The following is a 17,146-nucleotide window of genomic DNA, read 5'->3' as shown; positions in this document are numbered from 1 at the left end:
TTAAGTATTGGCTGAGTATTGACCATCTGAATAAATAATGTCCTATGGGAACTCACATGTTATGTTATGTTATGTTATGTTATGTTATTAGGAACCAGAGCGCTAAAATACTGAGTTCCCATAAGACATATATTTATTCAGATGGTTATATCTCAGCCCATACTTAACATATTCAATCGGTTTTCAACATTCGGACATTATTTTTGATGCTCTTTTGGAACATGAAGAAAAACATTGAGAAATTCTAAAAATAAATTTTATGATGTCACAGCTTCGGTACTCTATGGAGCCTGGTTCACAGATGTTACTTGTAGCATTGTTTTGTGTGTACGGTATGTGAGATTTATTAAAGCAGGCTGTGTTTGATTGTGTGTGTGTGTGTGTGTGTGTGATTTAAGCATACTACACTTCACACATACATTCCTGTTTTATAGTATCACTTATACACACAGACAATTTCAGGTAGGATGACATATCTGAACGTGACTGCATCAATACACAGTGCAGACATCATTCCAGCTCTTACTTCTCTTTGCGATCCTGATCGATTGCATGCACGGCAGGAATGCATCGGGAGGACTTCACCTTTGACCTTGTGCATGCCTACTTGTTGTTGATAGAGGGCGCCAGAGCTTTGAGCTGCTTCAGGACAGTGTCCATGAGCTTCTTGCGATCTCTCTCGTTCTTCTTGAATGTTGTGAAGAGGTTTTTCTTCTTGTCTGTATCTCGCATTCTGAGGTTTAAGACATAATAAGATTTTGATGAGTAATTTCTTTTTTAATTTAACCAAAAAAACATTTAAACAAAATTGCATACCATTATAATTAAATATTTGTTGTAAGATCACTGGTGAAATCTAACAAAGTTATAAGTCAAATTTTATCTACATCCTTCAAACATTTTCAAGAGTGCCTGAGGAAGGCTTTTTTTCTTGTTTTATTAATTTATCTTCCAATTGAAAATGCTAAAATTACACAACATGCCCACCCCAAAAAATCAAAAAAATCTAAACACAACTAGAAATAATTACTTGCCCTCTGTTAATATGTAAAAAAAACTTTAGTTCCAGACATGACAGAGAAATAAAACTTACACAGAAACCATAATATGAATTGTATATTTAAAACTACAAATAATATAAACAAGTGAACAAAACTAGACTTAAAATGTTAAGTTGTAAGCAAAGAAAAATAAGTTTTCATGGGCAAGACACAACAATTCTTGCAATATCAAAAAACTCTCGTTCAAGAATGCTGGTGGCTTATCGAATAAAAATGATACGTACATATCAAATCAAAAGAAACACATTCTTATTTCTATCAAACTATTGTATCAAGTCAAAAAGTGGAGTTTGTAGCAAATCCAACACTAAGCTAAGTAGCGGTGTTGTGGTCCAGTGGATAAGTTCTCGGACTGTGAACCACAAGGTTCAGGGTTCAAATCCCTGTTGCAGCACTAATGTCCTTTGGCAAGACATTAATCTACATTTGCCACACTCCACCCAGGTGAGGTAAATGGGTACTTGGCAGTAATCGGTTCCATTAAATGTTTGAATGCTGTAATGGCAGCCATGCTAAAGCCAGTGTAATAATAATGTAGTGCCAGGAGAGGCAATGTGCCATACATGAGCACTATACAAGACTCCACTATTATTGCTTTTAAGTACAGTCAAACCTGCTTTAGTGACCACCTGTCTACAAAGACCACCTGTCTACAAAGGCCACATTTGTTGTTTCCCTTGAAAATGGTTTCTCATTGAAACATGTACTAAAGGAACCTGTCTACAAAGACCATTTTTTGTGTTTCCCTTGGCAGTCGCTATAGAAACGTTTGACTGTATAATAGACTTACTTCTCTAAGACGTTAATGGCAGTCTGAGCATTGACTCTGTAGTATTTTCCCGTAGACTGACCATAGTCAGCAAAGTAAGATGACCAGTCCCAAGCCATGAAGAGATCAAGCAGTTGCCGGAGCTCTAAGAATACCATTTGAAGAGCTCCGTCACGGAAACCAGGAACGGGCTCAGAATTGGCAAACTCTGTTTGGGAACAAGAAAGTACAGGGAAATTTGAGAATGCGATAGGCATAAGGATAAGTTTCAGTTGGAACAGAGTCCCTCAGAAAGGATGTAAAATGAAAGCCCAATGTGTTGGAGAGTCACCACCTATGGATGTTCAGAACTTCTTGTACTCTTGGTGTACGAGGTTACCAGTGTGCATTCCAATCGGTCGCATTGGGAGCAAAAAAACCTGCAAAGGAGGCACAATCGGATTGTCGTAAGGCTCTCATGATTTTTGTCATGCGCCTGGGTTTGAGTCCTGGGCTGAGCAGACAATGATCCAAAAATGATTGTTGCCATGTTGTGTGTAAGTGTGCTCCTCCCTCCCCTCTGTTCTCGATGCAGGCTCATGTTTGGGGGGAAAGGAATGTAGTCATGATTAATGACTGATTTAAACTCTTGCTTATTTTAATAAACTTCGTATAGATTGGAACTACTTTTTGTTTGGTTTTATTATTGGAATATATACAAAATTCTCTTCTTATTTTCCAATGTAGAATCAGTGCTGGCACTGGTGATCCCAAACAAATAGTTACATAAGAAAACTAAAACCACTGTGAAAGGAATGGGGCTGTACTCACGTTCACATTGAATGACGTCAAGGCTGAACTGCTGAATGGCCCCCATGGAAACAAACCTGGTGTTGGAGTCCAGTAAGAAGTACATGAGCGAAGAAGCCAAGTGCTTACAGGTGGACATGCATGCTGTCTGTGCTACCTTCCCCTGTACAGATATCAGGAGATAGATAAAATAACAATAATAACATTAAAGGCATCGTTTAACAATGTTAAATCTGAGATGCACGGCCCTACGTGTTAGAAGTGTCTGTGATATTGTGTAATATTGAAGCCCTAAAAAAATTGCGCTTCAAAATGATCATGAAGTGCCTCAAAAAGTAACAATTTTTGAGTGACCGGTTTTACCATACTCGTTTTTCCTCAATAGACTGTAGTGTTATGAAAATCATAATATCTTGAAAATCAGACAGGTGATCGGCTTGTAAAAGTCATGGAGTTCCTGACTGACCTACAGGTTTATAATTATCATTGCAGCATGAACTAAATCAAGGATTTTGTTTCAGAATCTGAGACAGTTACCTAAATTCTTTAACCCAGACTCTGGGAAGCAATCCAAAGGGGTAATATAAGCATAGTCCATCCCCACAACTGCAATGTGAATGGAATGCAATAAAAACTCTCTCTTAAATGATAACGTTCGTATTAGTCAACTATATTTCCCTCTTGATCAGGATCAGAACAGAGACAGATTAATACACTGTTTCTGATATAGCATCCTACCAGTTAAAACAACCAACAAAAGCACTTACACTGCTATTACCCCAGTTTTCACTGGTTTCAGAATGTTTGAATCTGAAGTTTTCAATTACTAGTACATTTTTGTTAAGCAATGATACATTGTACCACACTAAATGACCAAGCTCTATAATAATTTTATATAAATCTATTAATCTTATCCACTAGTGTGTCGGGTGGGGGAGCTTTGGGGGCTGAAGCTCTCTCATATGCGGATGGAAAAAAATGAATGCTCCTCGGTGACCAATGATTTTAAAAAATAAATTGCGAGTAGCACAATGTTCTTCCAGACATAACGGGCCGTGTCATTGAAGAAAAGGGTCTAAACGCCCTACTTTCAACTACCGGTAGGTTTTGGCCTATTAATTAATAGTCAATGAAAGCAAATAACATTTGGAGCCCGTGCAATATAACATCTATTGAATATCATGTGACCAACAATCCTCCAATCAAATGACAAGGATCCACGTAGGTATTGTATAATACATTATATTATTTACTTAATGCATTATATGTCATGTTATTACAAAAAGAAATATAGAGTTTCTGCTGGATATAATTTTCCTTCTGTTTTGCTATATACACTGCATTGTAAATTGATTTATATATATGTTTACAAACAGAATATTGATTTGTTACATTACATTGTAAATTGATTTATATGATATATATATGTCTCCAAACAAGATATTGATTTGTTACATTGCATTGTAAAGTGATGTATATGTTTTCAAACAGAATATTGATGTACATCAATGAAGAATACATACATGTATTTGTAAGGAACATGGAAGAGATAATATGGGATGTTATTTTACAGTTTGTGGTATTCAACAGGAAGGGACCACAACAGGAAGTAAAGAGCTAAATAACAAAATGCAAGGTTAAAGGTAATGTAGACATGTATGTCATGATCAATGAGTAATAACTGATTTAAACTCTCGCTTATTTTTATGAACTTTGTATGGATTGGAACTACTTTTTGTTTGGTTTTAATATTGGAATAAATACAAATTTCTCTTCTTTTTTTCCAAGGTAGAATCAGCAATGTGCAAAGATTGATTCTTTAAAGGTAATACAAAGTTTGGGGAAATTTTGAAAATTGGGTGGATAGTGAATCTTTACAATTTTGTTATATTTGGATGCCCCTGTGGATGTATTATAAGCACTAAACAAATTAGCCCCTAAAACACTTCTGTTTTCGAGAAAAATTGAATATAAAAATTTACAGGTGCTCCCGGTAAATTTTGATACATTTCAAATAGCGCCTTTGGCCGTACAATGGTAGCTGCGACCATAAAAATCTCAGAATATGTAGTTGGGATACATAATTTCCAAACGGAAATAGCTAATCGGTCGATTTTAGTCAAGAAACATTGTTTCATAGCTAAATTAATATCTTGACCTCGAGAGGGAGCTATACAACATAAAGAGTTTATTATTTATAATTTCACAATTTTAGACTAGATTTCAACCGCGATAACGATCAATGAATATTGTAGGAATGCATATGCTTCCGAAATTGTTAATTTGAACCAAATTTACAACCCCATACCAAAACTTTGTAATACCTTTAATAATATGCTGCTACATATATTAAACCTCTGCATTGAAGTGCTCTTCCCCTGTAAATCCTTCCTTTTCACATGGAATATCTGTGTTATACTATCCTTGAGGTTTAATATATGTAGCAGCATATTATAAAAACATCAATCTTAGCACATAGCTGATTCTACCTTGTACAACTGATTTTGCGACTGACTACATTGATTACTATGTGCAATCGATTGCATAAATCAATGGTACGGTCAATTGCTAAGCTTTGTGTTATGTCCTAAAATCCATCACACTATGACAGATCTTTCCACGATGCATCCTTTAAAGTCGCTCAAGCGTGGGTATATAGAGGGCAGCACACAGACGTACGCACAGGAGCGTAATACCCGTTGCCTCGGTGTTATGTAGTGATCGCCAAGTTGCCTACTTCACGAACGACCATATACCCACACATGAACATCTTTCATGCTGCTTTTCCCTTTATTAGATTTTGATTTGTTATGGTTTATTGATTAGACAACTTCCACCGTAGAGAGGGGTGTCCAGGGGGGCGTTTCACAAAACTTGTCATCAGTGACAAATGACAGTTTTTGTTACAAGCTACTGAAATCCTGGCTTCTGATTGGTTATCACCAGATTTGTCACTGATTTTTGTTATTTGTCATTAAAAAAATGTTTGTGAAACGCCCCCCAGAAGGTGGCTGTGCTAGAATCCATTGCAGTTTAGACAGCCTTCCCACAACACATCCTCTAACTTGCCATTGGAACACCAAGGATAAGATTATTGAAGTGAACAACTTCCACTTTACTTTTAAGATACACTGTGCATATAATTGAAACACACTTGTGTTGACGAATCATGGACTGTTATCCAAGTTGCAGGAAGAAAGAGACCGAGAAAAGAGTGAGATACATTGTAAAGACCATGGAAAACGGTGAAGTGTACGACACGTTTCTACAGAATGTTAAACCTTGCCTTACACTCTACAAGATTTGAGGTGAAGATTGTACATGAAGTCCTAGAATACCATACCTGATATACATACAAAAACGGATGAACAAAACATAAGAGTATTTGTGATCTGATATTCACTTCCTTAGAAGAACAAAAACAAGTGAGTTACTTTCCATATACCGTCCCACATTTACATTACAAATGTTAAGATATCAGTCAGCATGAGAGAGAGAAAGAGAGAGAGAGAGAGAGAGAGAGAGACATCTGCTAAGAACACAACATGTGGGTTAGTTTTCCTCAAATCCCATAACATTCACAAGTGATAACATATTTGTCTATACAGTGTATGAGGGAGAGAGACACAAGAGATATAGAGAAAGAGAGTGATATATATATATATATATATAGAGAGAGAGAGAGAGAGAGAGAGAGAGAGAGAGAGAGAGAGAGAGAGAGAGAGATAGAGAGAGAGAGAGAGAAAGGGGAGAGAGAGAGAAAAAGGGGGAGAGAGAGAGAGAGAGAAAGGGGAGAGAGAGAGATAAAGACAAGAGAGAGAGAGAGAGAGAGAGAGAAAGACAAGAGAGAGAGAGACAGAAAGAGAGGGAGAGGTAGGTAGAGGGAGAGGGGTAGGTAGGTAGGTAGAGAGAGACAAAGAGAGAGAGAGGGGGGGGGCAGAACATAGAGTGCCTGAGATCCACTTCACTTTAGTAGAACAACAACACAAGAGGGCTATTTCCCCCTAAAATCCTGTTACATTCACACACACACAAGTGACGAAACATTTATGCCTTGATGAAAGAGAAAGTGAGAATGAGAGAGAGAGAATGAGAGAGAGAGAGAGAGAAAGAGTTATACACACAACATATTAAAGTCCCATCCCCCCCCCCCAAAAAAAAAAACACATATATTTTAATATAACGGTAGAGATAATGCCCCTCTCTGGCTCAAAACAGATAGTATGATGACAGTATTTGAGTATTTATTGCTTTCAGATTGTATCAAATTCTGCTTTTTTCCACAAATATTTGCATGTAATGTTCATGTATCTCAAAGTGAAATGTATGTAATGGACATGTTCATATATCTATGGCATCTCGCCCAGGGGTATGAATATGAAAGTTTGCATATATGGTCAATGCAATTAATACTGTTTTTCTGATTTATGGAATGAACTGCCTCCCACAAGGATTCAGTCAATTGAAATGTTCCTGCTATCAAGTGGAATTGATCATTTGGTATTACTAAAAAAAAACGGTTGTGATGAACGATTTAGAAGAAGGAGGAAGTGTATGGTAGCTATGGAAACAGTTGTTTACATTGAAAGGTGCAGGGTTAATAATCTGCCTTCTTAATGTTTACACATGGGAATAATAGATTTTAAAAGAGGCGCTAATGTCCTTTCGCACCGGTGTGTTTCATTCCGTCACACGTAAGTTAAGTGTAGTCTATGGAGAGGGAATGACAAAACCAATACGTGTGACTGAATGAAGCACGGCTCGACAGTTCAAAAGGGCCTTATTAAAAATGATAGGATAGGCCTTTTGAATTGTAAGGGTTAGAGATTATTGTGCTATTTTTACTCAAACTTGCTGTTCTCACTTCAAAACAGTTGGATACATTGTCAATTTTGACACAGCAATGATTTTGGCTTCCCAAAGATGCTTTTTAGGGATTTCAGTAACCCGTAATGCATACTCTAAACCTTTTGAAACACTTTAATACACACCATAACGGTGTACATCTCTTATGTAGATTTAGGTTGGTAATGTACGCTTCCCCCATCGTATATATATATATATATATATATGAGCTATACCAGACAACACAGATCATGGTTTGTGGGACTACAGTGTTAAATGAAACACATATTAATGTGATATGCTAGGATGTTAGCAAAGAAGTCATGTCTGAAGAGCATTTAAAAAAGTCACAAACTCACCACAAAATCCAAAATACATGACGTGTCACTTCTCTGTTGTGGGAAACAAAATATTGTAGAAGTCGAAAATATCAGAAAGTAGTATACCTTAGCATTGCCAAGAAGCATATATATTCCAAATTGATTGGAGTAAATAATTGATTATTATCTTCTTAGTTTAATATACTAGTAAATAATAATAATAATAATAATAATAATAATAATATGTCTTGTTTACCCAGGGTAACTTCATCAGTATTCACACTGTTCTCCCTGAGGGCCCTGCAATCATATTAGTTCACGGCACTGTACATTTTTTCCACCCAAGTGATATTACGAAACATCTGGAGATCAATTATGATCAATGCTTACAATAATATGTTTAGCTGCACTAGCAGATAATCAGGTGAATAAATTGATAATAATTAAAATGGATCAATAAATACATGTACATAAATATGTAAATAATACAGATATACTGTATAGGTCAATAGTGCCCAATATTTGAATAAATAAAGAAAAAAATGTACATGTAGGTAGGACATGATGTACTGACTTTTTAAAATAATGAATAATAAATAAATAAATTATTGAATACGGTAGACAAATCATGATATAACGGCAATAAATTTTTTTTTAAAATAATGTCATGAGACAATTGTCAGGAACTTCTAGTGTTATTGTGTAAAAAAAATACCATGGTAATGTCACAAAAACTGACTAACTATTTACAATCAAAGAAATTTCAGATTTCATAGGAAGTTCATATTGATTCTACAAACAATGTGAAATATTAAACAGTCTTAGACCCCGTTCTCACTCACTTCGTTGGAGCGCTCTGGAGCGCTCTAACTAAGACCCGCTCCTCAGGAGCGGGTCTTAGGTGAGTGAGAACGCTCAAAGTGGTCCAGGAAGCGGACTTCTGGACCACTCCAGAAGTCCACCTTCCGAGGTGGTCTTGAGGAGCGGGTCTTATTAAGAGCGCTCCAGAGTGCTCTAACGTGCAATGTGAACGGAAAGCATACTTTGAGTGACCTTCAGTGCGAAACATGTAGTACGGTACATACGGTTTGGATTCTGCGCGCGAAAAAATTGACCCGCCTACCTGAGCTGCCATAGCAACAAGACCACTTTGACTCGTGGAGCGGTTTGAGCCATAAAAACTGCTCGGAGTGTGAACGCTCGCAAACCGTTCCTCAAGACCCGTTCCTCTGGAGCGGTCTGGAGCGGTCTAACTAAGACCACTTTCAAAGTGAGTGAGAATGGGGTCTTAGTTTTAATTCAGGTGTATTAGTTCCCCAAAATAAGAGTTTAGGTTATCCTGCCCATGCCCGCTCAAAGCAAACACAATTAACCTCCTTTCCAGCATGAATAATTAAACCTCACCAGCCCCACTGACATAAATGCTTGTTTCAAGTGGCACTAATATCCTTTGGCAAAGCATTAATCTACATTTATCACTCTATGGGAACCTAAAGCACTTAGATACAGTATTTTGAATCAAGTGCTCTATCAATCCAAATTATCATTATCATTATTGTCCTGTAATAGCTGCTTTTCCCTTTAATATTGACAATTCAATACACTCATTATCACTGTTTGGATCTATATAGTTATCATAAACATTGTAAACATTAAAAAGATATGGTTTTTCAGAGTCTGGTATTGAAGCAAAAGTTAAGTTGTCAAAATTGATTGTTGTGAATAAAATATGCATCCAGTGAACACGTCTGTTCGTTTAGGATGGCAAGTCATGATGCAGATCGTGTTGACATAAAGTTTGTCAAAAAAGAGATTTATGTGGTCCTCAAATTATTACAAAATTGGATGATGTTATTTCTTTTGATGGGATACATTCTGCGTTCAATGTTTAGAACTATTAAGATCTCCTTTCCCCCACTTTTTAAAAATTTGAAGACCTACTTCTCCCCTACTTCTTTTCAACATTTAATCCTTTTCATAAACTATTGTCATTTTAATTGTAAGCTAATTAGTATGTACTGGATTAATAAGCACTTGTAATTAAGTTATTATGCAGAGAATATATCTACAGAGATTGCTACAATAAAAAGTAATCTGGAAAAGAGAAGTAGAAGAATAAGTTTTAGAGAGAATTATTGATATATCACTTTGGTAAAATAAGTAGTCCACCACACACACCGTATTTAAAAAGAAAATTAAGAGAAATAAGATCTAAAAGAATTAATTGTTTGATAGGTTGGCTGATGGATAAATCTATGTACAACTTAGTACATGTGTACTTTAAACCCTATTCTTTAGTTTCAAGAATGGAAGAAAAACGATCAATCAACTGGTGTCAAAGATCCTACGTATTCTTGTCGACCATATGAAGAAGTTATATGTACTATAAAGACACATGCTTAACACCACAAAGGGTTAAAGAGATATTGATTGTAATTTATTAGTGTAATGTGTAGATATATATATCTAGCAGTTGTGGCTCAGAGAAGCGAACATAGGCTACTACATCTAAACCATGTCTGATCAGCTTATTTCAGGTCAGGGTTATTTCAGCAATTTCAATGTCTGATGAACCAAGGGTGTTCCATTCTACTCCGAGAGAAAGTGCAGCCAGTATCAGATAAAACTGTTATGTATTGTTTTCAGTTTATACATTTTCTTTGGCTTGTGCATAAACATGTAATGTATACCAACACGTCATGTGTCCCGACAGGCTGGTTATCCGGACAGTTTGTTTCAAACACTAATTTGAACATTTTGGAGAAGTTTACAAGCAATGCTTCACAAAACGTTCAAGACTTGAGTTGGACTTTTTGTAAAGGAAAAATATGTATGTTGGTTAGTGTCATTTGACGCTGAATTTTGATGAAATTCAACAGCAACAAATGTGACAGCTTTTGTTTGATTAAAGTGTCTGGATATACACACCCACCAGTCCTACTTGTTGAAACTACAGTGATTATTATATTTCCTTTGCGTTATTCAACCTTGTTTTGTACGTCATTTGATCAGGTTAGTTACGATTAGTAGGCTCAGAGGAGTTAATCCACACAATGATATAATAGCACGCTGTAGTATAGGAGTAGAGAGGTCAAAGGTTAAAATCAAAGTCTTCACACCTTACTAGTGGGAGCAGGAACCCTCATACCACACTAAAATAGGGGAGAAGGGAGAGGAACACAGGGTGAGTTTCATCTTTTATACAGCACAAAATTGTATTGTTGGGCATGATCATGTTTTTGGAAATATTTATATCAGGAATTTTTTCCCAGTTTATATTATAAAAAGGATAAGGGAGAGGAAAATGGGTAAGTTTCATCTTTTAAGCAACAAAAAATATTCTTTATTTCTTTATACTCGTTATTTTTTAACAGAAGTTTTTTAACGGTTTATTTAATACATTCTAGCTGTCCACAAATTATCGTTTTAAGTAATTGGTACACTATAAAACACCACCTTTAGAAGCATGAAACCCCACACAAAGACGACTTACCACCAAGATAGTGTATGTGAGCTCAGTGCAGTATAGAACCCCAACACAGCATTCAAGTATTATGCAATAAGGAAGCAATTTCCAATCCTTATAATCAGCAAATGCACTCAAAACACTATTTTGGAAGATTCTAAGGGGTAATTTAAGCCTCTTGACGATAAGTGCTTTATCAAGTATTGATCATCTTGAGTGGGAAAATCCATTAACTGATTTTAATAGACAATTAGAAATTTGGAAGCATTTGGAAGCATTTGAAGGAAATAGAGGGGGGGGGGGGCTAATATTTTGTATATTAATAAGCAAAGAGTCAGAGCATATTAAAGAAAATTGTCCCTTTTGGCATCTTGGGAATATAGTTTTTTGATATTTATATGAAGGACTAGTTTAATTGAGGATGGATGTATTGAAGACACAAGGGGGCTAGCCCTCCAACTTGCTCTTGAAGACCTGGGGGGTGTTTCACAAAAATCCTAAGTTGGACTTAACCAATTTAGTGAAGTTTGACTTATAATCTTTGTGAAACACCCCCCTGGAGTGTGGAAACCCATTTTTAAGACCCTTCTCTCTGTCCGGTGAGTCCACTGCCTCTTACAATTAAAGAGTTTTTCCAAAGTATATTTGTTGTAACTTGGAATGGGGGGGGGGGGGGGGAGGGATAGTTTACCGGTAGATGATTGAATGCCTTGAAGCTGCCTTCCAAGAAGCGGATGATGTCAATGATGTAGCCACTAGCTCTCCCTGCGGATTCATCCAATGACCAGTCATAGGTGGCCAGCTCCAAGAACTCATCCACCTACACAGGAGAAGAGAGAAGGAGTGCAAATATGAGACAAAGGCATAAAAATAGAGACGTACAAAGAGAAAACAAGACAGAGAGAGAAAGAGAGAGAGACACACACACAGGCTGAAAGACAGAGAGATGGGTGAGTTAGAGAGAAACAAACATACAGATAAAATTAAAAATAAGGAAAAGGGCAAGTAAAGAGAAAAGCAAAGAAGAAAAGAAAGAAAAAAAAGTGAAAAAAAGAAAAGATCAGATCATCCAGAAACATAAGATATAGAGAATTGAAAAAGCAAGAGAGATAAATACAGAAAGAGAGAAGAAAGGAAGAAAGAACAATGTGTTTATTAGCAAAACGGAATCAATTCTTCTAAAGATTGAAAAAGGTAATCTCATGTGTAGTTTCATCACTAAAAGAAGAAGCTGCACTTAGCTCCTTAAAGGCAGTAGTAAAGTATACAAATGTAGACCATTGGAGACTAGGCTGTTCCTGCAAGGCCCTGTTGCATAAAACTTACCATCGATGGCAACTACCATGGTAACAGGGCACAACAGCCAATCAAAATCAAGGTTTCCATGGTAGTTACCATCAATGGTAAGTTTTGTGCAACAGGGCCCTGATCTGATCACCTGACCTACCTTCTCATTGAGTCTCCTGTAGATCTCGAGCTCTGCTTCACTCCTGGCATCTCTGAAGATATTGGTGCTTTGCAGACCAGCTGCATGAATGTTGTCTCCCGTTGTCCTATATTAGAAACAAATTTTACATCAGGGGGGTGTTTCACAAAGATCCAAAGTTGAACTTATCTCTAAGTTGGACTTAACAATTATGGAAAGTCATTAGCATCTTTGAAAATATTTTGTAAAAGTTATGTTAAAAGGCATAAGATGTTGATTCAAATCATTCATATTGTCTATTATCAAGGAGATTTCATGTTCTCGATGTGGAATTATTGAAAAGTCTAAAATATTTGATTTTTTGCTTTTGAATAATTTCATTTTAATGCTACAAATGGCTCTCCATAATTTCTAAGTCCAACTTAGAGTTAAGTTCGACTTAAGATCTTTGCAAAACAACCCCAGTTATTACAAATTTGTTGATTATAAACACAGATCTCATGATAAGGTACCCAAAAGATTTGTAACCTTTTTTGTATGCTCTATCAACATTACTATCTGAATATGAAATTGAAAGTAGAATCAATGACTTTACACAAAATTTCTATTTGCTTATTAAAGAAAATCCTCAGTGCACCAGAGCAAAGAGTATGCTAGAACAAATAAAGTTTTGACTCAATAAATGGGTTGCCCCCAGTCCTGCTACTCTTTTGAACCATCGATTTGCCTCATTTACCATGAACAGCCTAGATACAGAATGATGGGAGATATGTATACAAAATTATGTTTGTCCAATTTTGTGACATACAATTTTCTCTATCTTTTTTAGAATTTTAAATCGATATCTGAAACCACTTCAAACATTTTTAAACAAAATAAAATTCTGTGACATTTTGAGTGTTTCTTTTTTGATATTTTAAACAAAATAGAATACAAGATTTACCCTGTGATATTTGAGATGAAGTCCTCCAGATATTTACAAGCATTCTCTAGGTGGATGGTATTCACAGTGACTTGAACCAGCTGAAGAATAAAACAAATCTCGACTGTTAGCATTTCAAAGACCGTCAATACTACTGGGCCAGAAGAGATTAGACCACACAGCGAGGTCACTGACAGCTCTCAATTAACATAAGAAAAAGAGGATCATGGGGGACCAACAGGCACCGATTGGGGAGGTTTTCTATATAGAGGGAGCAAGTAGCTACATGTACAAGTAGGACAGTGGGGCTTTAATTCAAAACATTTACATGGACAAATTAAAAATAGGCAGGTCAAGCATATAAAGACAGTGATCTTTCTAATGGCCCACTGGAAGCGCGTCAGGCAAACTATTTATGAAACAGCAGGCCTACTCTCTCCTTTTTTTTTGGGGGGGGGGGGGGGTAGGAGAAATCCTGATTTACACATCTGAAAGCTACAGTGAGGTTCATTTTCAATGCCAGGGGGAGGCACCTTCTATTTGAAAAATAGGGGTAATCTTCTAATTTTATTTCAGGGAATTCATGATTATACCATTAAAGGTGGTGTAGCATAGCAAATACTGGCTAACGCCATCTACGACTTTTGAACAACTGCACGTAAACGAATGGACTTGACTAACGGTCAGCGGGCTCTAGCGTTCGCAAAACAGACCGAGTTCTCCTCATGCTTCGGTACATGTAGTCCCGTTGTGCTACACCACCTTTAAGTTTTATTGACATATTACCAGACCATGCCCACAGTAACATTCTGACTAAGTTTTAGAACATGCTACCCTACCTCTGTGAGCCCGAGACATCTCTTTCGTATAAGAGCATTGAGGCATCCGCTGAGTGTCCTGGTGAGGAGAACGTTGGTTGATTTCCTGATCATATCATCTCTCTCTGTCTGTGTCAGGTGAAGATCTTGAGAGAACTTATGACATGCATAGATAAACTCCTTGATCTGTCTGTAGACCTTGGGGACAAACTCTGAGAATGGCAGCCTGCGTGGGTATGGTGCCTGTTTCAATAGAAATGAATAGATTGTAGGCCTGTTAAGCTAAAAACAGAAGTGTGTTACATGTTCAAGCTGATTTCATGATACATAATTATAATAATAATAATAATAAAGATTCATATAGTGCTTAATACGAAATAGCCTCTCGAATGGCTTAACAGATATTATTACCCTGGTCATCGGAATCATTCACGCACAGTGTACACCATCTCCACTCCCTGGGGAGTATTCCTACCATAGGGTCAACATAAGGGCATATGGCAATTGCTATTAACACAAAGGCTTTCGTCATCCTACCGGGAGCCCCATTTCTCTCCTGGGTATGGAGTGGCAAATATAGATTAATGCCTTGCCAATATACATTAGTCCTGTGTCGGGGGGATCAAACCCATGACCTTCAAATTTCTAGGCAAGTGCTTAAACCACTCGACCACGACACTTCTACATAGATAAGATTCAATTATAGATATAAAATCATGAAGTGTTTGAGAGGCAATATCTAGATTTTCCAACACTGCTTTAATACCTACACTTTGAAAGGAAAATGTGATTTCCCTCACCTTATCAATCTTCTCGTCTCTGAATGGGAATGACCTGATAAGGTCAAGGTACTCTGCCTCAGAGTTCACTGCCATAGCAGTGTAGTTATCCTCATCAAATATATCCCTGTGAAATGAATGAAGAGTAAATCATTTGACAAACCTCTACGTGATAGACGTAAAAATAAGGACAGGCTTTGTTATTCCGATGAGCATTTGAATTTTTGTAAAGTGTTGAGTTTTTGGCATACAATTAACAACTAAATTATTCACACCCCTTGTAAATGTTTGGTGTTTTTTATAACTCAAGAATGAAATGTGGACTGGTTTGATTAGGGCCTTTGTTGAATACTTTTAGATTAAAGCTATATATCACATTCTCAATCAATTCTTCACACACTTTTAGAATTCTGACATCAAATAAATCACTTGTTTTCTCATCATACACCAAACCAATACAGTACTTTTCATCAGTTTGATAAGATTCTTCTCTTTTATGAGATTAGGCCTAAAAAAAAAAAAGGTGTTGTATTGCCCTTTGCGATCGACCCAAAAATGATGAAATCTATGGTCGGCATCTTAAAAAAGTTTTTTTTTTTTTTTTTAACCATGTTTTAGAGAAAAAAAGTATTGAAGCAAAAAAACAACAACTCAGAAATATCAGCCCAAAGAGGGAATTTTGTTAAAAAGTTTAAAAAAAGAAAGAAAAGATTTCCATGTTTTGGCACCTAACGGGCAATACAACATCTTTTTTTTTAGGCCTTACCTGAAGACTTGGACCCATTTCTTCATGAGGATTTCATTGTATTGATCCTTGAGATCCAGAAGGAACTCGGTTAGAGTTGTGGTGTTGAATCCATAGCTCTGAAAGACAAGCAAAAAGATGTCATTATAACATGCTTGAGATCCTGTAAGAACTCAGTTAGGGGTGTCATGGTTGTAAACCTAAATCAAGATCCAAATTTGCACGATCCTAAGAAGATACCATGATTGAAAATACATCTAGTATTTCACACAGAAAACACTGTTCACAGTAATTTATGCATGTTTCAGTTTTTCAGTTTAATTTATTTCTCCTCAAGAGATTAACATATAAAAATACATATATAAACAGACAAATGTATGACAATGCATAATATGAATTATAAAAGTGAGGAGGGCAGTGGCCAAAAAGGAAACAAACCTTGTAAGAGGCCAACCCTTAACAACCCATGTGATGAGCTTACATCTTTTATACAAATACAGAATATGTGAAAGGATTGTATTTTTTAACAGACAGTAAAACAGTATAAGTTGATAAGATATCTATAATATATTAAAGCTCAAGAAAGATTACCAACAGTCCTTTTCAGGACCACACAAACACTCAAGAAATAAAGATTACAGACAGTCCTTTTCAGGACCCCAATCCTCCCCCCCCCCCCCCATCTCTCACATAGTGCAATTGTAACCATACTGTATATCTATAATATATCAAAAATGAAATGGCTACATATGTTCATACGTTGTAAAATAAAAGAGGAATATCTTATCTTTGAATGATGATCAATGGATATTTACTCACATTTACTGTCTGTACAAAGAGGACTACCAGGTTCTTGATGTGTAGTAACAGTGTTGCATCAGTGCATATTGCCTGGAGGGAAGGAAAAAAAAAAGGGAGGATTTTTTAAATAAATAAAATTGTACAGGTATCAACAGAGCCATTTTACATATGAACAATGTTGCTTGTGGTATACTTCATACCTCAGAGGAGTTTGTGTATGTGAAGCAAAAAAGACAATACAATGTGCCAATATGAAGGGAGAAGTAAATATTAAACAATATGATATTCATACCATGATGGTATTAGCTTAATTAAATAAGTGTAGTTGTTTTCTCTTTTAACAACTAAAATTGCTGTTTTAATAGTAGTGACACAAGAACACAATAATCTATTAAAATAATTTGA

At 36.3% G+C, this 17,146-nt stretch overlaps 1 protein-coding gene across 6 annotated transcripts in view; it reads right to left on the bottom strand.

The window, feature by feature from the left end:
- Positions 1 to 520: 520 nt before the first annotated feature.
- Positions 521 to 17,146, bottom strand: part of LOC579409 (exocyst complex component 6B) — a 33,356-nt gene continuing 16,730 nt past the window's right edge. For 4 of the 6 annotated variants that reach the window (XM_030986169.1, XM_030986174.1, XM_030986171.1 and 1 more), the window contains 12 exons: positions 16,760 to 16,831; positions 15,962 to 16,059; positions 15,217 to 15,322; positions 14,438 to 14,659; positions 13,620 to 13,699; positions 12,698 to 12,803; positions 11,942 to 12,070; positions 10,904 to 10,936; positions 7,824 to 7,856; positions 2,641 to 2,782; positions 1,852 to 2,038; positions 521 to 733 (listed from right to left, as the gene is read on the bottom strand). In XM_030986169.1, the coding sequence (XP_030842029.1) occupies positions 604 to 733; positions 1,852 to 2,038; positions 2,641 to 2,782; positions 7,824 to 7,856; positions 10,904 to 10,936; positions 11,942 to 12,070; positions 12,698 to 12,803; positions 13,620 to 13,699; positions 14,438 to 14,659; positions 15,217 to 15,322; positions 15,962 to 16,059; positions 16,760 to 16,831 (1,338 nt within the window). In that variant the 3' untranslated portion in view covers positions 521 to 603. The remainder of the gene's footprint in view (positions 734 to 1,851; positions 2,039 to 2,640; positions 2,783 to 7,823; positions 7,857 to 10,903; positions 10,937 to 11,941; positions 12,071 to 12,697; positions 12,804 to 13,619; positions 13,700 to 14,437; positions 14,660 to 15,216; positions 15,323 to 15,961; positions 16,060 to 16,759; positions 16,832 to 17,146) is intronic. The other 2 variants (XM_030986170.1, XM_030986172.1) reach the window with 2 other exon arrangements.

Source organism: Strongylocentrotus purpuratus, unplaced genomic scaffold (assembly GCF_000002235.5).
Source record: "Strongylocentrotus purpuratus isolate Spur 01 unplaced genomic scaffold, Spur_5.0 spur5_scaffold_15, whole genome shotgun sequence".
Taxonomy (NCBI): Eukaryota; Metazoa; Echinodermata; class Echinoidea; order Camarodonta; family Strongylocentrotidae; genus Strongylocentrotus; species Strongylocentrotus purpuratus.
Note: the sequence above shows the minus strand (reverse complement) of the source record. Positions and strands in the feature narration are given on the sequence as shown.